General features: G+C 37.7%; 1 protein-coding gene across 2 annotated transcripts; it reads right to left on the reverse strand.

Annotated features, from left to right (window-relative positions):
* Nucleotides 1-23: 23 nt before the first annotated feature.
* bdh2 (3-hydroxybutyrate dehydrogenase, type 2) lies at nucleotides 24-7,990 on the reverse strand. 2 transcript variants are annotated; one of them, XM_056371796.1, is made up of 10 exons: nucleotides 7,910-7,990; nucleotides 5,444-5,531; nucleotides 4,141-4,219; nucleotides 2,476-2,572; nucleotides 1,945-2,053; nucleotides 1,532-1,592; nucleotides 1,232-1,345; nucleotides 896-954; nucleotides 646-738; nucleotides 24-440 (listed from the first exon to the last, which is right to left on the reverse strand). In XM_056371796.1, the coding sequence occupies exons 2-10, from the start codon at nucleotides 5,513-5,515 to the stop codon at nucleotides 387-389; spliced, it is 738 nt and encodes a 245-aa protein (XP_056227771.1). In that variant the 5' UTR covers nucleotides 5,516-5,531; nucleotides 7,910-7,990; the 3' UTR covers nucleotides 24-386. The 2 variants fall into 2 exon arrangements, with proteins under 2 accessions (XP_056227771.1, XP_056227770.1); XM_056371795.1 differs by having other exon boundaries at nucleotides 5,444-5,536; nucleotides 7,910-7,977.
* Between the last annotated feature and the right edge of the window lie 13,474 nt (nucleotides 7,991-21,464).

Raw genomic sequence — 21,464 nt, forward strand, 5'->3', positions numbered from 1 at the left:
CAAATGGAAAAATCACTCAAGTGTATTGCTGAACGTTTTAATAAATGTGTAAACACATTTCATTATTAATTAATCACATTGAGAATCACCCAGATTACTTTGAATTAAAAAGTATTACAAATAGATGTTTATTGTATGTACTGTATGTTATACTGTATCTGTGATATAGTCAATTCATCACAATGTCAACAATTGCCAATGTCAGTATTTTGGCACTACATGGACACATTTGCAGCATAGACTGAAGTTGGACAATGGCAAAATCTTCCTTCAAAATCTATGTCTAATGTCCAAAATTAATTTAAAAAAAACATCATCAACTAATGCACACTTTATTTGGGTTCAGGGATTTGCTGTCTCCACATGATGAGCTTGCCACAGGTTTCTCAGAGTCTCCATCCTCCATCGATGATTTGCTCTGTCCCTGTCACATAGGCTGACTGTGGAGGACACAAGACATACATCAGGTTGATTATTTCACTACTGTAAATAATGATGTAAGTAACATCTTTGGAGTATTAAAAGGTTACATTGGGGTTATGCTTGCATACTGCGCACACTCTCATTTACTGTCAATATACCACATACATACATTGCATTTTTGCGCTAACTCAGTGAGCTAACTAACACTGAGCGAGCACTCACCTCATCTGAGGCCAGGTAGACACACAGGTGCGCCACCTCCTCAGCTGTACACATTCTGCCAGTTTTCTGTCTTGCCATGAAATCCTTATATGCCTGCAGAGAGGGGTTACAGTTGTAGCATTCATTATCTTCAATACTCAGCCATAAGGATTTCGTGGAAACCAAGATAAGATGTACCTGTTACATGACTCATGCAGGCATTACTGTCAGATTAACATGGAGAAAATGAGTACATCAGAGCAGACAGTACCTGTTCTGGGTCAGGTTGGGCCTGGATCCTACCCCTCAGTGATGGAGTGTCAACAGTCCCTGAGAAAATATAAAATAATATAGAAATAAATAAGTATAATAGGCTTTAATACTCCCTTATTTATAAAGTTGTTATTTGGAATTGCTCAGCAGAGACAAACTCAAGGCTTATAAATCTTTGAAATACACTTTCCTCAAACATGACAAGCCCTTCAGTTTTTCTAAAACCATCAATTTAATTTGATCTCAAGGATGTCTACAGAACATTGGTATCTTAAAATGTCAGTAACCTTTAGTAATACTTAAATAAAAAGGACACAGTTTTTTTGAAACTCACCAGGACAAACACAATTACAGCGAATGCCTTGCTCAATGTAATCAGCCGCTATAGATTTGGTGAACCCAATCACTGCAGCCTTGGACGTACTATAGACACACCGGTTCACAACACCTGTGTCAAAGAAACACATGTCACTCACACAGAGACACACGCAAAGCAATTATCTATGATAAGAGGATTACAATGTACATGGTCATACTTCAATGTATGAGTTATTTGTTATTATTTGTTATTATTATTTGTATTTATTTGTTCTATAAACATGTACAGTGAAAAGTTCTGTGGAATATCGTTAACCTTTTATGCTTGATGCAACAGAAGCCATGTTAATAATGTTTCCGGACTTCTTTGCCAACATCTAGAACGACAAAATAAATCAGAGTTGGAAAACAAACAGGTTATAATTGGTGAAATGAAAATGAAAATGATGCAATAATCTTAGGTTTACATTTTTACATAACCAGGACTATGATCCAAGCTAAAGTTCCCCTTCGAGACAGTTTGGTTAGTTTGCAGCTAAAGCTGGATTAGTGATTGGGCAGTCACCTCCCATCATGTCACAGGCTTGGAGTAATACAGCTAATCCCAGCGAACAAAGGATGGGAACAAAATAAAAGCATATGTCACTCCATTTACAACGGCACCTATTTCATTCTATTAACAACAGGATAAACTGTGTTAAGTATTAGGGAAAAGGGGCCAAAGGTCACCTTGGGCAGGAAAGCCTTGCACATCAGATACATGCTCCGGACGTTCACGTTCATTGTGAAGTCCCAGTCGGCCTCTTCACAGTCCAAGATGGAGCCATGGTGCACAAACCTGTATGTAATACAACACATGACAAAGAGCTAAAATGGTAAAATACACCCTAACATGTGGTTCATAATACCTCATCTGACAGTCAGAATCAAAACATAGAAGGGCACAAGAGAAATGAATTACTGAACCCAAAAAATATATGCTAGTTAAAATGCAGCTTAAGCCCCCCCCCCCCCCGATAATTTTACTGAGCTTTAAAGGTGCCAATTTGGAAACCTTTGCTAAGGAGATTGTTAAAAGGTCAGGTGGAGGTTAAACCTTATGGTATAAGGATTTTGGAAATGTAATTAAGCAGGAGATGGACAAACATGCTTAATGTGGAGACAGCATGTTGGCAGTACAGAAAGAACTGATTTTTCTTTTTGCTATGAATTTAATTGTATGCTAGGTATTACTCCTTGAAAAAAGGAATGAAAACCTACCCAGCAACGTTGAACAGCACATCTACATGGTCATGCTCCTTGGCCAGGGCTTCCACTTGGTCTTTCTTAGTCACATCCACCACTTTGGTCTTGATTCCTGTTGATGATGAGGTAAAAGGTCTCAGTCAATTATGATGTCGCCCGCACTGCTTTCATAATAAGAGATTCATTTGTTTACGTCATTTTACTGCAGAAGATACGCGTTTCATATGAAGCAGTCAACATTTCTATTATTTTCTTATATTCGGTAGCCTTGAGTAAATGGTCTGTTGCCCAAAACTGACAAACAAGGGGAGCTACTACACACATTCACACCATTCACAGCTGCTACCTTGTACAACCTCTATCTACTGACCACTCAACTTGTCTACTGAAATCAGTTGGAGATGAAGTGCTTTGCCTGTGAGCTACCTGAGAGGAGGTGTTGAGAGAGGGAAGAGTGTTGATCACCTCCTATTTATTCAACCCTACTCCAGCAGGGAATAGAAGAGTCAATTTTCTACCATAAACCTGCTCCTCCATTTTATTGTCATAAAATAAAATATTGTGAGTGTATGTATGTCTACCAAAACATTTGATGTCATGGTTTAATAGTGATAGTTGTGCTGACTAAATGTACATGCATAGGATAGCTTTAATTATGTATTGTGGAGGTCAGTGAGTAGAAATTAACTTGTATAACCAAACTGCAAGCAAAAGCAGCACTTTATAGCCATTGCATTAAACTGTGTCAGACGTCACTTTAGTGCTCTCATATGTTTAGGCCATTTTTGCTAAACTGAACCTTAAAAAAGAAAAAAAAGAAAAAAGAAGAATCAATTTGGATACAATTTCAGAGGTAAAACTACAAGTCAGTTAATTAGATTAGTCGACTGAGAAAATTAAATCAACTATTTTGATAATCTATTAATCAAACATAAAAAAGGCCAAATATGATATTTGCTGTTTCTTCTATCTTCGGTTGGTACCACTTTAAAAACAAGTTATAACACAGTTTTCATACATTGATGCAGACTCACTATTTGGCAAGATCAAGTTAATGCTTTATACTAATTAATCTTACTAACTTACCATTTATAAATGGTAAAATGAGCCTTACAGTAACTCATTAATAGATGGTGAAACGTTTTACACTTTACAATAAGGCTCCTTTTTGCCAGCTACAAATGTTTGTAACTGATAAACAAATGGTTGTAAAAATGAGAGGAAGAAACATCAGACATGATGTAACATGATGAAGCAGCAGGTACAAATGCTGGATGATGGAGAAAACAAAGAAAGCTCAGTAACTAATGAGATATGTGGCTTAACAGTAGAAATACATGTGGGCTCACTATTTGTGTTATAACAGCTTATAAATCATTTAAAAAGTGTTGACAAGCTAATTAAACTAGTTATAAATATATATATAAAGTGGTATCCTTTGGTTTTTATAACTTTTTTATAGACCTAATCATTACCCAAGAAAGAGAATTGCCAGGATAAACTATGGAAATGTATCAAATGTATCTTGTTAATAGCTACCAAGTTACACTGGTCAGTACATGATCATCATGATGAAGTTGTGAAAGAACACGAAAAAACATTTTTGGCTCAGCCATCTTGGCTGCATCACACTGGTTGTCCAGCAGATGGCAGCTGCAGACCAACAGAGATGAATCTTACCTGGAGTACCGTCCAGTTCCCTCAGCTTCTCTCCATTGATGTCTGTGGCTGTGACCTGAGCTCCCTCCTTCGCAAATGCCTACAGTTGGAAAACCAGAGTCAGTCACAAGCCGTTCCACAATGACTGTTTATAATGTAACATTTGCAGCTGAGTATTCGCTTGTAAAATATAGATACGATTGAAGCAAATATCTTTAAATTCTAAAGTACATCAAAGCCATTTTATTGAATAAGCTTTTGATTATGAAATAAACTGATGGCTGGGAACAATGAGGGGCAGGTAATCTTTTCTACATCTCAAAACTGAATTGCTGCCTGAATGCAAAAAGTCCCTCCCTCTGACCCAAGGCAATAATTGTGCTGACACCTAGATCTTATTACCAAGTAACTATAGACACAGAATGTCAATATCTAACCTTAGTCCTTCAGCTCCCAATTCCAATCCATTCTACCTCCATGTCATGTAATAGCTGATAGAGTGGCTGTATCATTGAGCGGACCACATCAACAAAAAAGGCAACTTTTGGAAATAGAAAATGCTCAATAGACACTTCACACCACATGCAGCCTTTAATACTATGTGATTTGAACATAAATAAATGATCTGAGACAGTGTAAATAGACCTCTCTATATTTGAAATTCCTCCACACCACACACAACACAAATCACTGTAACACAAGGCTCGGTTTCACACACTTAAAGACATCGCTTATGGTAATAGAAGTGATGATGACCCAATCTTGACAAGTATGTGTCATGTGTGTTTCAAGTGTTTTGTCCACTGTCTCTTTGCCAAAAACATCAGCAGAGAATTGTGCACGATTATTGTCTTGAACCTGTGTTTGCATCTCAAGAATCACTAATACAGCACAGTTATTTACAGCACAAACATGTGGAGTGATGGCATATTTGAAACATACACAATGAAAAATCTATAATCTTAATGCAAGGTGAAAACGGTTGTTTCTATAAACCAATGTTATGATTCTTTTTTTTTTTTTCTTTTTTTCCTTTCTTTTTTTAAAAAAAATAAGAGTTTGTATATTTCTTTGTGGATTTGTAATTTGCAAGAATAAATGTTTGCTTCTCTATAGCTGGTACAGAAGATATAAGATATTATGGAATGTCAGCAACATTATAATCTTTCATTTGCATACACATGAACTGATTGAACTACTGTATGTAATGAAGTAAATATATACACTGCATTGAGTCTGCAAACAACAGCTTTTAAATAAAGAATTTTCCTCTGTGATTTGGTATAAAAGATATCAGTGTGAAGTACTTATCAAAGCTCATTACTATTGCTGCAGCACGTCCAATGCCCTGCGCAGCGGCTGACAACACAATCACTTTCCCGTCCAGGCGGCCCATAGTGCTCCCTCCACTGCTGCTCTGATCAAAACATGAACAATAACAACAGATTGATTTGGTGATAAAAGCTCCATCTTAAGAATGAAAAAGATCTTTGCAAATGTGGTGAACATTTATTATTTCATTATGTTTAAATAAACCTTCACAAACAATTCACTGATTAAAATAAATGAGATTCTATTTTTAAAAATTCGGATTGGCTGTTGTAATGTTTAGCAGGAAATAAGATATCAGGGCTAAAACATATACCCAGTTCATGACATATTACACATATCACATATTACACAGCACTGTATGTGAATGAGCACCCAAAGGCACTGTGGTTAGAGATAAAAAGAGAACAGCACCACCCTCTGAATGTCAAACTTTATTGCCATAAGAAAAGAAAATCCACAAAGATGAACTCAATCCAAGAACGATCTCTGTTAAGCCAAGAAGTAACAACTGACATTTCTGAGCAGAGACACAATATGGTTTGACAGCAGGCTGCTGCAATCAACGCCATACAGCTTTACAGAAAAATCATAAGTGACCACCCATTGATTAGTATGTATTATGAGACCTCTAATGCTGATTACATAGTACCAGATCTTATGAATCTGAATTCATAAGGCAATTGTCCATAATGACTGTGTAGTTAATAATAACTGACAGACACAAGGTTGAGTGAAAGTCTAAGGCTATAAATATTCATGTTCATTTTATTACAATATCACTCACATTGACATGTAACCTACAGTAAAAGGCCCTGTGGGGAAATGTGTTTTACCACTCGTTTTATCTTTTATCTTCAAGGATAGACTAATCAATGTATTATTCTAATATTCTGTAATACTTTGCCATAATAAACCTTAAACCACACAAAACTCCTCACAACCAGCCAGCCCCAAACTGAGCTGACTTGACATAGTTTAGAACAGCACACGTCTGTGTGTGTAATTCATGCAGGAATTCTCTGTAGACCTCCGTGTTGAAGTTTTGTGGCGAGGTATAGATCGGGGCAAGAATGTAAAACCATTTCTGAAGCTGAGTGTTTCCAGGAGCAGAGCTTCAGAAATATTGAAATGGAAGAGAGTCTTCCTAGAGTTGGCTATCCAGCCAAACTGAGTAACCAGACAAGATGGGTCTGGGAGGTGACCAAGAAATGAGCAGTCACTCTAACAGAGCTTCAGAACTCCCTCGCAGAGATGGAGGAACCTGCCAGAAGAACAACCATCTCAGCAGCAGTCCATCAATCAGGCCTTTACGGTAGAGCGGCTAGACAGAATCCACTCTGAGTAAAAGACAGCCTGCTTGCCAAATGGCATTTAAAGGACTCTGAGAACATGGGGAAAAAGATTCTCTGCTCTGATGTCAAAAAACTCCTGTTTTTCCAGAGCAAGAGGATTCTTCTATTTAACTGACTCTCTCTAACAACACTGTCCCCACCTGCCTGCAGCCCAGTGGACTCTCACCTCATTTCATCTCATGCAAGTAAATATACTTACAGGTATATATGCAAATATATTGCTGATAAGAGCCTGATCTGTGACTGCAAGCCACCTTCTGCCAAGGTGCCCACATGAACAATTTAACAGGGTTTACTTGCTTCCCAACATGCTTCCAATCAAAGTGAATATGGGGCTTCAGCAGTCTGAGTTACACAAATCTTCTAAAGTTACTACTAAAGAGTTACACATAGGTGAAACCAGTGCAAGCAGTTCTGCACCAAATTCTACCTTCATGAAGGTCATAATATTCAGGTAACAACTTATTTATTTATGAAGTTACTGCTAACATTGACATTTGTCCAAATTGAAATGATGATTTTCTTAGCTCCTCTAGCTACAAGCAGTGACAGTGACTGATGGGGACTGACACACTGCAAAAAGTGACTACCAAAACAACCCAACTTTTAGTTTATAGGGGTACAATGTCTCCCAACAGCACAGACAGAAACATTATTCACTATGGCAGGCAAGAGAAAATATTTAAGACTTTTATAAATGAAATGAAGAACTTTTTAATACACCCTAATGCCTGAACTCTGTTAACTGATTTCATTGCTTTTGAAGACTTTTTAACACCTTCAGGTACCCTGTTTTTGTCATGCATTAACCCAGACTTAGAATATCATTGTTCTACAAAGGCCAGTGACTGGATAAAATAGCATGAAAATTGTGTTTAGCCTGTGGGGAATATGTGGGGATAGCCTGTGGGGTTAGCCCCATGCACGCAATGCCGAGTTGCTCAATTATGGGGAAACAACAACAACAGTAGGCTGAGTTAGCAGTGTTTTGACAGGTTGTAGCTCGTCGTTGTAACGTGATAAACACTGCGGAACTGGCACATATTCGCTACATAGGCAAAAAAGTTAAGTACCGACTAAAAAAGATCATCATTTTGATAACTCACCCTATGTTCAGGTCCGACGCTTTGAAAGTCGAAGAACAGGAGAGCCCAACACGTGATTTTCTGCTTATATGCCTATTGGCTCCCAAACCGGAAGTGACAACAGATCGTATATTGAGAAGATGAAATAGAGAACAAGTGAGTGCAGTGACAGATTTTACTAAATGCTGTGTTATTAACTGAAAATATCTTTTTTTTAGTTAAGAGACTGGATTATAGTCCATCAAATAATTCTTCTGCACGATAGTTTATTTATTTGGCGTTGTATTAAGTATTTTAGCTACATTTTCCAATCTATTAAAAGCAGCAGCACTTAATACTTTCTTTTCTTTTCTTTTCTTTTCTTTTCTTTTCTTTTCTTTTCTTTTCTTTTCTTTTCTTTTCTTTTCTTTTCTTTTCTTTTCTTTTCTTTTCTTTTCTGCAACGACTGCTATTAAAACTAAAGTATCAGGTGATTTTGGTGTTTTCAAGTCTTTTGAACTGTGAACTGTCTTGTTAACAATTTTGAAATGCACTGTCTTCGGAAATTGACCTTTGAGATCTGGACAAAGTTCTGCTTGGGACTAATTTTATTTTCCATATGGGTTAATGGTTTGTGGAAAGAATATAAAAACAAGCTTAATTACTGCCTCATTGTAAACTACAAATGATTCACCATTTGTGATTTGAGAATGCTGACTTTTTATCCAAGTCAGACAATCATACAACAGAAGTCCAGCAAAAGACAAAAATGAACTTAAATGGAAATCTGAAATTTGATTTAAAAGGGTGAATTAATAGACACAATAAATGTACACACACAACATGCACGGCATATATATATATATATATATATCATCCAAGTGCTTATCCATCTTGAAATTGATGAATAAAGGCAAAAAAAAAATGAACTTCATGGTTGAGCTTGAACTCAGCAGATCAATAATGCATAAAAGAAAGAAAGAAAAAAACTGTTGATGAAGATCATGTGTCATAATCAGAAGCTCCAGAGCAGCATTTATATGGACCATGGTCAAGAGTGAAAATCTTTCTCTGTTTTTCATTCTCAACACAAGTGAGCCACATTATAAATTTAAATCAAAATGTCATTGCTTCTGGTGATTCAGCAGGTCCGCTGCAATTTTTAAGTCTCAGTACCCATTATGTTCCAGTTTTGTCCTTCAAGTATCAAGTGTTTTAGTATTAAGTATTTTTGCTCTTCAAAGACACTACTCTGTGGCCATATTATGTATGTATGTATGTATATGTATATTATGGTCTATATTAATATATTATGTGAGATGCATGGCTCTAAACTGAACACATCTGTCACTGTTCTGTGCCATCTTTAGTTTCTTGGTATAATGATGGGGGATGCTGGTTAAGGTTTATTATACAGTCCTCCTGCAATAAGTCCTTATTCATGTATAGTTTGTGTTGAGACTATTTTAGAGAAGTCTTGATTTAACTTATGGTATTTGCTGAGGTTTTGTTGCAGGCATACTAGACTGCATTAGTTTTAGTGAGGTGCATCTAATAAACTGCCAACAGAATGCAAATATTTAGGCTAATATGACATCAAATAGCCCTATTCACACTGCATAAGAATATTTACTGACTTCCATCACCTCTTCTATATAAAGTGCTATTTTAAATAAGCAGCTTAGAATTTTTTATTTATTTACAATGCAAATTTATCATCATATAAATAAAATCATTTAACATAACAGGTGCATGGAACCAGATCTACCAGACCATGGCCACAATGACTAGAGATAAGTGAAAGCTTATGGGTGTAGCTATAGCTCTTAACATCACTTTCTTTTTACAGTAAAGGTAAACATTCTGCAAATCATGACTGAAATATATGGACCTGTTGAAGGACATTATGTGGCTGTTGAATGATAAGATATGCATGAACAGTTTTACCTTTGCCACAGGCTAAACCAGCCCAGCATTTGTTCTTGAAGGAGGCCTAGGGGGAGTGAGGTCACCATTATTATCTTCATAAGTGGACTGAGTGCTATGATGCTCCACACCTGAGGGATATACTTCAATCAGTAGACAGTAACATGCAAAGATAGAGTGCCTGACCTATTACAGCATGGCAGTCTCTGACACTGGTCACTTATTGGTATGGTACATTATTATACCAAAAGCTTTGTTGTCTATTCTGAGGGGTATCCTAATGTGTTACACATTATTCATATTATATATAGTACCATTTTTGTCTATGTAATTTTGAGCACTCCACTGATTTTTCACATAAATATAACTTTACATATCAGGGGGAGCTTTGTCATCTATGACATAACATGCTTGAAACAAACTATTTAACACTAGACCAAAGGCAAAAGTTTTCATACCTGTTCCAAATTGCCACACTCAAAGGCAAGTTAATAGTCTGCTATACACTGGAGAAGGAAGATATATAAGGAATCAAACAAATGGGGTTAGCAGCCTTCACCTCTGGACAATCACATTTTTGGACTCAGATGTATGATGTCATCAAGGATGACCTTGGAATCTGTGAAGATAGCCAAAAGCCTTAAGGTTCAGTCACTAGCTTTTTCCAGGGCCTTCAATTGCCTCTTACAATCTTCAAACTCCATCCATAGACAAATACCATGTGATACAGTTGAAAGTTCTGGGAAAACCTAACTACCTAACCTAAGTGATCCTTCATTATTTTTTTGTCTTGTTTAATTAACTTTTACGCTCACGCCATGGTTGGACTAAAGTAAATTTAGGGTAGGACAGGACCATGCTATTGGCTAAGAGTCAGGATATCTTGACTGAATACTGATTTTGAATATTCTTTGTGTATCTTATGGACGTGCAAAACGAAAGTACCCCTTCAAGATCTATGCATTAGTACAGAACTGCTTTATAAGTGACTTGTAACAAACCCCTAATGACTTATTGATTTAGTTGGAGTATAAAATTAAAGCACTTTCCTTCTTAAGGCTATATATCCATTTAATACAAATCTGTCAAGCCCCTGTGCAAGATTTACATGATGTGTTTGAACCAAATGAGACAATGTAAAGCCATTCCAGTATATACACAGTGTTTAAAGTACAGTCTTTGTCTCAAGAGAGCTCTTCAGTTTATTAATCTAAACAATGGATCGAAGGTAATATATCCCTGACCCGTTTGTTCCTGAGAGCATAAAGTGAGGATGTGAGAGGTTCTGTTTATAGCCTACGTGGGAAATAGATATAGGATCTTTAAGTATGTTTGAGTGTTTTATATACTTTAAGCATTATACATACCTGAAATGTTTGAGTGGTACGACAGAAAGGTATAAAAAGCAGCTATAAAAATGATTGCCTGCAGGTGGTTCAGGGGTTCAAATTTCAGCTACCAGCCAGGGCTTTTCTGGCTGTGAAAGGCAACTTGACATGTTTGCCCCTGAAGGTTTGACTTCCTGCTATTATTTTCCTTTCCTATAGGTGGCGCTGGGTGCCATGAGAAGAGGAAGTCTGACCAAACCGTTCCGTTTGGTCAGACGTTTTTGAGTTGTGCACTTACATTATCCCAGGGTGGATTCTTTCTTTACTCAAGTGTGACTAATCACCAGACCCGTCGCCAGACATCAGTCTTAAGGGGGGCATAAGAAATGCATGGGAGGGCACAATTATTATTAACCTACAGTACGTATATTTTTAATAATCCTATACTGTATTCGCGCATCATGTAATCATCACGTTAAACATAACCAACAGCAATATGACCAGGTATAGCCGACAACATCAGTCCTCATAGTTTAAAGCAATGCATTACATAGAAGCAACGTTATGAATATCCATAAAACACTGAACTATATAACATATTAGATGTAACACCAGAAGCATCTCTCAAACATTGCATTTTAAAGTAGTCAACAGAGGGATATGCATTGCCATTAGACACAGACACACGCACGCACATACACACGCACAGAGACTTTAAACCTATCTAAAACCAGCATTATCTCCACGTAACGGCAATTGATTCACCACTAAAACCTCCAGCATATCTATTACGGCTGACATGTAGAATCTGTTGGGAGCCAGTTGTTCTGAATTTAAGAGAGTGGAAATCTCTTTCCCTGTCTCTCTACGTGTTTCTGAATCTCTCCACATTGCTTCACAGGCTAAATGTTCTTTTGAAGCTGCATGCTTATTTAAGTCCTTGCCTGTTTCAATTGCATGTTTCCAATCATTAAATCCCTTAATGGAGAAGGTCGCGTCCGATGATACAGATTTGAATTTCCTGCAGGCATAACAAAATGCAGCGTCCTTTTCCACCGAGTACACAAGCCAGTCCCTGTTCAAATACCAGCTAGAGGAAAATGATCGTTTTTTTGAACCAAACATTTTGCCTGGATATTTCTTCAACACAACCTGTTTGGGTTTGTCCGTGCCGAGGTCACTTTCTTTTCAGTAAGGCCGTGATAGGCTGTTGCAGTGTACATTCCCATCAATCAAACAAAATCACACCATTGTTTCTTTATATTTTTAATGTTTTAATGATAAATAATACAACATTAGTATTTCTCAACACAAAATTGGCTACTATGATAATATAAGATAAGAATTAAAGTAATCTCTTTAAGAGATCTGTGCCTCAAGTGGGGGTGCACAAGCATTTTTGGGGGCGCCCGCCCATAGCGACGGGTGTGCTAATCACACTTTTGGCAATATGACATGCAATCTAATCTTAAACCAATTTCATTTGTCATCTTGAAAAAGAATTGTTGACTTAAGCAGCATAATTATTCATTATTTTGGGCTATTTTTAGACATACATGTCTAAATGTAATGTACTGTAGTAATAATAATTAGCTTAATCCTGCTGAATCACAACAAGCTGGAAAAACAACCCCTGACATAACCACCTTATATTCTTGATGGTGAATGTGTTAGCATCCCTAATTAATTGCCTATTAAATAATGAATAATTCTCTGACCCATTGTTACTGTAAAAATATTGATTCAAGCAGCTTTGAAGCTACTTCCAGCACATTTTCATATACAGTATGTTGACTCTTGAGTGTCATAGTGCTTAACTTAAAGGCAACTCAATGCCAAGAAGTATACATGTAGTGTTGGAAGATGGTAAATATCTGCTTAATTAAGCTACAATGTTGTTTCCTATTTGATGTATGCAATAATTTGCATGTGAACTATAAATTATATTGTGTGTACTGAAACACATGTTGACATAATGAGTTTGAGCTTTTATTATTCTCATTTTTGTCTGTTTCACTTATAAAGGCATGAGACTTTCCATTTTAGATGACCTCAACTGTTAAAAGGTTTCAGAGAGGACAGGTTATGTAAGAGGCTCAGTGTCTTGCAAAGGGATCCGGCAGCAACCTTGGACAGAGAACTGACATTGATTGCTATAGATTTGCTGGATCCATCAACTTCAGCTTTCCCATCAACAATTTCCAATCTGCCAGAGTTGGATTCTATCAGTGGGGGAATATGAGAAGACTGAGTAAAGATTGATTGTTTGTATTTCTCCTGTTACATCAAAATTACCACCCAAAAGTCACACAGCTACCGTTTACACAGGCTTATTTCAAGCAGCGCCAGGACATTTGGAGCGTGAGAAATTTAGATTTCCGGCTTCAAATGTCACTTGATTCCAAAGCAGAAATATATCACCAGCTTTAATAAATAACCCCATCTGTTGTACTGAGGCCTTCATTTGTTTGCTATTTTCCTCACACTGGCATCTGACAAGCTGTTTTCATACTAATACTCATATCTGCTTCAGTGCTGTGAACACTGAGAGATGGGATTATGGACAGTGGTGAGCCAGATGTCAGTGAAGCAGGCTTGTTGCTGGACATGGTTTAAATGCTATAAGTGGTGAGTTGGGACAAATAAATAAAACCTTGCTACAGTCTACAACAGCTGTAGTACTTTAGGTGTAATGTACTTAAAGGCATCGTTTCACATTTTGGGAAATGCGCTATTTTGCATTCATGATGCAAGTTAGATGAAATGAACAATACCAACTCTCTTGTCAGGGTGTTAAGTGTGGCGCTAGAGCTGGGATGTGATTATCTTATCACAGCATAAAGACTGAAAACACAGGGAAACAAGAGAACTGTCCACAGTAAAAAAAATAAAAAATAAAAATCTATATATATATATATATACTGCTTCTTTGTTTAATCCATTCACAAATAAATATTTTAAAACAACAATTTGTGTTTTTAAGGGGAGTTCGGTGCTGTAAATATTTTTTGGCAAACAATAGCCAGTTGCAATATTCGACTTGTGTGGGACGCTATAGGCCACTAGCTGCACTAGCTCCCACACGCTCATGCCTTTTTCCTGTTCTGTCTGCTTTTTCCCTTGGTGTCAATCATCTCATCTACTCTGGGTAAAAAAGGAAAATAAGAGCATTTCTGAAAACGTGTAACTCTTCCTTTAATCTCCAACTGCCACAATGGAGGAAGGAAGACTGCGGCTGTATATATGGTAACATTTAGATATGAATATATGTTTCTGGCAAAGAACCACCTATACACATTTATGTATATTGTCCTTTCACAATTTTAAACTGTAGTTAAATTTGCTCTGTGAGACATTTGGCTGTCAGGATCTCTATCCATAACTTTTTCTCGAGGGCTTTGGGGAACAGGCCAAAACAGTCGAGGCAGCTCCAGGGGAGAAGGTTTGGCACATGATGAGTTGTGTGTCTTTTAACAATAACATTTGTGTTTGAATCACTCAAGCTTGACAAAGTTAGATTTGAAGTGAAAGCAAAAAGCACCATTGTTGAAGGATGTGTGCACCCTCACTAAAAATACAGTAAGTGGAAAACTTCCAAAATAACAGAGACGATTTTTCCCCTCGGTTCATCTTCTATACAGAGTTGGCAAACTTACCCCTGACATAACTTCTCCCCTGCCTCTGAGGACATCTATGTAAAAAATCAATGCCTTCTACTCAGAGGTCTATTTATCATACTGATTGTAATCACTTAGAAAAACTGTTGTGATTAATGTTTCTGTCGTTCCATACGCTGCTCCAAATGTGAGAAATCAGACAAAGATCCTGTGCTTTATTTGTCACTGTTGATCAGGAACTATCTTGCACTGCAATAAAAAAGGACATAACACTTGACTGTGTGTTTTCAGAGAAAATAAATCTAGGTAGCCGTTTTCATGTGGGAATTACATACATGCTTTCAGAACTGCATTAACTTAAGATAAAGGGTTATAATGGTAAACTGCCAAACATTTAAGCCACGTTTCTCTCAATTGAATATAATTCTTATTTTTCTGTCATAAATATGTGGCACACAGATTTCACTGTGACAACATTAATTGAATTTTCAAAAAGGGAGAGATAAAGCTGCATAAATCAAAACAAATGTGCAGCTTTGAACACAGTGAATAGATTCCAAAATAAAATCATTGCCCTTGGAGCATAGTCCAGGCTCTTCAAATTGGATGCTGAGGGAAATCGAGTAAACAGAAAATCAACAGAAACAGAAAATTAAAATTCTATGTAGAAGTCTCAGAGTTTGGGGTTGTGTGTTTTCCACTGATACTTTCCTGTTGTTTTTGAACAGAACAGGAACTTACCGAGATTCTTAAGGGGCAACAAGGAGCTTTAACATGTCAGTATCTTCATGCCATGAGACACTTGGCTGCTAACGGTATTTATCTAAGAACAGTTTATCTGAAAATAATGCACATTTTGCCGACAATCAGGATTAAAAGTTTCTTTGGGTGTCATATAAAGGGCAAGAGTGAAAACACAATCTCTGGGTGCAGTTTCAGAAGTACACGTAAGAATAGCTCACTCGAAAACACACACTTTTTCAGAATTGTTTTTATTGATTTCCAAGGGTCAAACAATTAAGAATGAAGGAACATGACAAAAATAAAATATGTGCCTTCTTTTCCAACTTAACCTCAACACAGGAAACATTCTCCACACAAGTCAAAAAAAAAAATCCTTTTATTGTTTCACTGGAGTAATCTGAAGCTTGTGTATAACCTTAAATAGCAGCTCCCTCTTGTAGATAAACAACCTGAAGGGGTTGGCCAAACTCATCCAGGATAGTCTTTCCAAAGTCAACTTTTCAAAGAGACCTGATGTGAAACATAAGTCAACAAGAAATGTATTAAGGATAACTCCACATGAGCAGAACAAAGTAGGTCAATCAGTAGTGAAGTGTGGGTGTTGGGTGCGAGGAAAAATGGTGCTAACCTAAACTTCCTGTAATGTCAGGCCTTAACTAAACACAAACCAAACCCTGAACGGCACCAGCCTTCCACGAGGGAGTGAGACAGAGCACCCAGCTTGTATGACAAATACAGTCATGTGGCCCAGAACAGTTGCACCCCTCCACAGCCCAGAGAGAAGAACCATTGCGATGCAACTTAATAATGTTAGTATTCTGAGGAAGATTGCATTTCTCTCTAATCAACAGACATCACAATGCCATCTTTCACCAAGTCACCCACAGACCTTATACCCCTGGCATCGGTGGATATCATGAATGTGGAAGAAAACAAGCTGCAGTAGATGGTATCTAAGTATGTGCTCTTGTAGATTTGTGGTTTGGGGCCATATCAATAAAAACTGAAATGATGACTTGAAGGTGGCCATGGTGAAGAATTATGTTCCAAAAATATCTTAACTTCATTTTCCTCTGACTTCATTCTTGTCCTCTCTGATTTCCAATACAAAACAGCAGTCAAGTATTAGTCTTCTCAGGTGGAGAGACTGAAGTTTAATGTGACTAAGAAAATGAAAAGTACATTGACCACTAATGCAGCCTGGCAACACTGAACGTTCACAGGACAAGCAAATGATTCTGATCGTGAGGTGGAGGATGCTGCAAACAATTTTGAGGGCAGTAACATAAAATCATTATATCACAAAAGTCACAATGTAACTTTTTTAAATAATTAATGAAAAAGTGTTGCCTCATGCAGCACCTGAATGTCTTAGTATATATTGTATTTATAATTTATCTGTTACCTTTTCCAGAAATGTAGATTTCATGATAAACCTCTCTGACAAGAGGTTTTTGGGATGTGCTAGATGTTTTATAACACAAACCACAGGTTAATCTTATCGAGAAAAGGGTTTTTTGACGGTGTTGCTTATTGTTGTTGAACTAACTTGTCCTGTCTCATCTTTATTTTAAGCTGGGGACAAACAGCAGGATGAAAATCCAAGGAGCTCTTTCATCCTTCAGTGGACAAACAAAGTCTGATGGAGGAGGACAGGATGCCTAATATCCTGAACACTCGCTGTCGGTGAATATGAACGTTATCCACCTTATCAGAAAAGCATGTAAAAATTATTTTATTTTAGTGTTGATTTTATTTACATGTTAAACCAGGGTGACCATGTAAATGCTGTCAGCATCATCAAAGAACAGGCACACATTTGTGGTTGCTGCCATTCTGCACTATGGTGCATGTAGCAGAATTTCACATCCATATACTACATGTTCCAGTCAGAGGAGCTGAGCAAAGCTGTGCCGTTCTCTGAAAATCCTTCACGTCCGCAGCCAAGCAGAACCAGAAGAGTAACCATTACCAGTGATGTCAGTGATTTGAGACTGCCCATTTAGTCCTGTGCACTGCTGATAAATATCCTTTGATGTGATAATAGAATTGCATTTTCTATATGAAATATTACAGTCACTGTGTACAGAAAGGCTTCTCCTCCTGTCCTTGTACTGCCAACACTTGTATTACTAACGCTATAGGCAAGTCTGCATTATTACATGTCTAACTAGCTAATGAATGAACTTGACAATCACACATTAAAGGCAGCACCCAGGGAGGAACAGTAGTCCATATTTGGAAACCTTCCTGCATAGTGATGCAGAGCTGACAGACTTCCTATTCCCTTTGGTTCCAGGAACATAAGCTAACAGAGTGGCATGCTAGAGCTGACACTTCTTTGAATTGATTGCAAGGCCACCAAACCAACGACAACCAGTTTCATGAAAAATGCATACAGTTTGCAACTCAGAAAGGCTATTGGCATAGTTTATTATGCCAGAAAACAACTGGCCTTAGCACAAAGCCTCAGTTCAAAGCAGCTTTCTTTTCTCTTCAGAAATCCATTTCATATCAGGCAGGGCAAAGGTAAACCCTGCTAATGAGAATAAAGTACCCAGCGTTCAGTACTATCTATGCACAAGGGAGGGTCTTTATGTATGTTTGTTCTTTTTACTCTGTTAATTTGAAATGAACAAATGCTAATAAACAAAGTATTGAAAAAAAAAAGCATATCCTTTGATAATATTGTAATAGTGTGTTTGGAACCTGCATTCATGGGTTCAATGACCACTAGGAGGCAGCAAACCTTAAAACAAAGCTGATATTTCAAACTGTCACGAGTTTATTATGTTAGCGAACAGTTCCCTCCTTACAGTATAAATCCAGCAGACCACCGCCTGATGAATGTAAATCTAATCTTCACTCTTTCTTTAGCTGTGGCTGGGTCTTCACCAACTGCTGAGAAAAATATTATGCATATCATACAGAGAATAATACTGTATTAAAGTTGCTAGATGCTCAGTGGGGTGCTCAGCAGCCACTTAATATTTGTGTGTCTGCTTCCTGACCTCAAATTCCCGCCTGAATCTACTTTATGAGCTCCATAATGTAGTTTAAATGAAATTATGCACTAGAGCATATTATATAGTATTTTTTTCTTTACATAAACCTGTGATTGAAAAGCAGACAATTGGAATACACTGTAGATGTTGACTCAGCAATTTAATCTTACCAAGACAAAAAAAGATTAAAAGGAGTAATGAGCCAGAAATTTCAGTTAATGTCATTATTGAGATATTGAGTCTGAATCTGAGTGTGGCTTTGCACTAAAGTGGAACTGAGCGAAAAAATAGATTGTCAAACTCCAAAGCACTGCAAACACATAGCATGTATACCATGTCAGCAGCTCTACTATTTAAATGCTTCTGTGGATGAACTTAAAACAGTGGAGGAAACATCTGAGATAAAATGGACAGATGGGAACGATGTAGAACATATAAATAAAGTGAATGCAGTCACCCATCCAACTCCCCACTCAGTGCAGAAGCGCTGGGCAGTTTAATGTCAAATACAGATGCGGCTTCTGTTTCCATGTCAGCAGTGACAATTATTCCTGCAAGACCGCTGAACTGTAACTGTGGATAGAAGCATTAAGCTTTAAACAAGCCATGCCAGCAACATTTTAGCAACCTGGGAATCATGTCAAAAGGTCCCATACCACACTACAACATTTCCTTAATTTCTACAAGAGGCTTTGTTCTTGAGTACCAACATAGTGATTGGCTCGAGAGTACGCTTGAAACCTCCCTTTCCTTTGGTTTTGCAGTACGAGCCCTCTCACAGAAAAAAATATTTGTGATGGGGATCTTGTAGAACAAGCGTTAGAGGAAGGTTTGCAACAGACTTTGAGAGGCTTCATAGCGCTTGACCAAAACGTCACTTGAAACTCAATGGGATTTTTTCAGTTTCTTTTTTTTGGCGCCATCAAGTACAAAGCACGATTTATTGTTTATACTGGAGTTTTGTTTATTTTCCCCACTTGGTATGCTAAGCTATTATTATTTAATTTATTATTAGTATTATTATTATTTATTTTCTATTATGAATATCTACCCAGCTGCTGTAACACAAAAATTTCTCTGTCTGTCTGTGCTGACTTGTCCGAAACATGCTAAAATGTAATTATCCTAGACTTGTAAGTCCATCTTCACCTTCACCTTCCTGGCTGAAGAAGTTTTAGGATTGTTTCTAAACTGACATTAAAACATATCAAATGTGCAGCATGGAGGAAAAATATCACTTCTTATGGTAATCTTCAACATATTTACCACTAACTGACAATGACACACTCCAATGACAATGCAAAATCCTGCATTTACCTGCCTCAGTGTTCCTTACCTGGCTCATTGTCTGGACTGTAGTTGGGAAGCTCAGGGGAGACATGGGAACTTGGTCCCTGAGGAGTCGTAGCTTTTATTTACTGACAAACAGCCTGAAGTGTTCATACTTTGTGCTGTACGCTCACAGCTTTACTGCTCACTGCACCGCTCTCTCTCATGCACACAACCTACGTACTGAGCTATTCCTGAAAGGAGCTGCTCTACTTGTGTAACAATAATCTGTCTCAAACTTTTCAAACTTTACTGTAGATAGTGCACAGAGATGATAATTCAGTGCAGTTTCCTCATTTACTAGCTACTGCCGCCTTCTAAGGTTTAATGTGCAGGTTTAGTTTCCACACACGTCTACACATGCGTATAATGCTTCAAATATCATAACCCATCTTAACTCAGAACGGTAGAAACTGATTCAAGGACAGCTTGACAAGCACAGTTTGGCCACAGCTAATCACCAGTCGACGATCTGAGGATTATCCTCAATGTGCAATGCGTCCACTCCACATGACAAGCTCTAGCCTTTGTCTACGAGACACAGTCACGCCCACAAAAAAAATGACAGGCCGTTGTACCTATTGTTTGTTGTTCAAGGTAGCTTGCAGAGATAATACCCTGCTGCCAACACAAGTGGGCGGTAAATTGCATCACTTCAGTATCGTCCTAATTAATGTCAATTTTTAGATTTAACTGGGAAAGCACTGCTTGCATCCATTGCCCCGACAGCAGGCCACTGGTATGTACTGGTATAACGACATCCATCCACTCATATACACGAGTCAGTGCTCTCATACACATTTCACAGAGCAGTCTCTGCACCAAGAAGGCAAACAATAGAACCTCAGTTCATTGATAATCAGCTTGTGGATCTGTTTTATTACTCCTATTCCCCTCCGTCCACACCTTTAGGATTCACAGAGGAAACGAAAGCTGGCGTTAAATTAACCACCAGCTTGATTCCTTCCACAATTAATTAAAAAAACAAAAACAAAAAAAAAACTCACCCAGCCCGACACCTCATCCAACAACTCACCACATCCCCTTAACTCCTCATCTTTCCCCAGCTTACCCCTGGGCCCTGCCACATTGTCCACCACCTCTCCGACCTTCACCGGCTGTGTCAAGCACATTCTACACCACGAGCCCTGCTAATAATGAACATGACGGAATGAGAGAATAGCTCTGTCTGCCCAGGCAGGCGAGACTGATAAGGTCAACAAGGTTACCAAAAAAGTTTGCCTCTACTTTGGCGACAGCCCAGACAGGTTGAAGAGGTTAGACCCTAACCTCAATCATAAAATCGGAATTATAATAAGAGTAGAAGCTGCTCTGACTCTTATTAAAAACAAGCTGGTTCTCCTCTATATACAGACCATCAAAACATTTTGATACACTCTTTTGATAATGTTGCAGAATCATTTGGGTATGTTCTGACAGTCATTGTTGGAAATGTTAATACTCGTATTGATAAACCCTAATGACAGCATAGTTAAAATATTCTCCTGCATTCTGAATAATGTTGGACTGACTGGGTATATGGCACTGTAAAAAGCACCACTATGGATTTAATTTTTATAAAAGCTCTTAATATATCTTGTATGATTGAAGTGATTGTTGTTAGTCATGCATATCATTGCTGTGCTTG

This window comes from Seriola aureovittata, chromosome 3 (genome assembly GCF_021018895.1).
Source record: "Seriola aureovittata isolate HTS-2021-v1 ecotype China chromosome 3, ASM2101889v1, whole genome shotgun sequence".
Taxonomy (NCBI): domain Eukaryota; kingdom Metazoa; phylum Chordata; class Actinopteri; order Carangiformes; family Carangidae; genus Seriola; species Seriola aureovittata.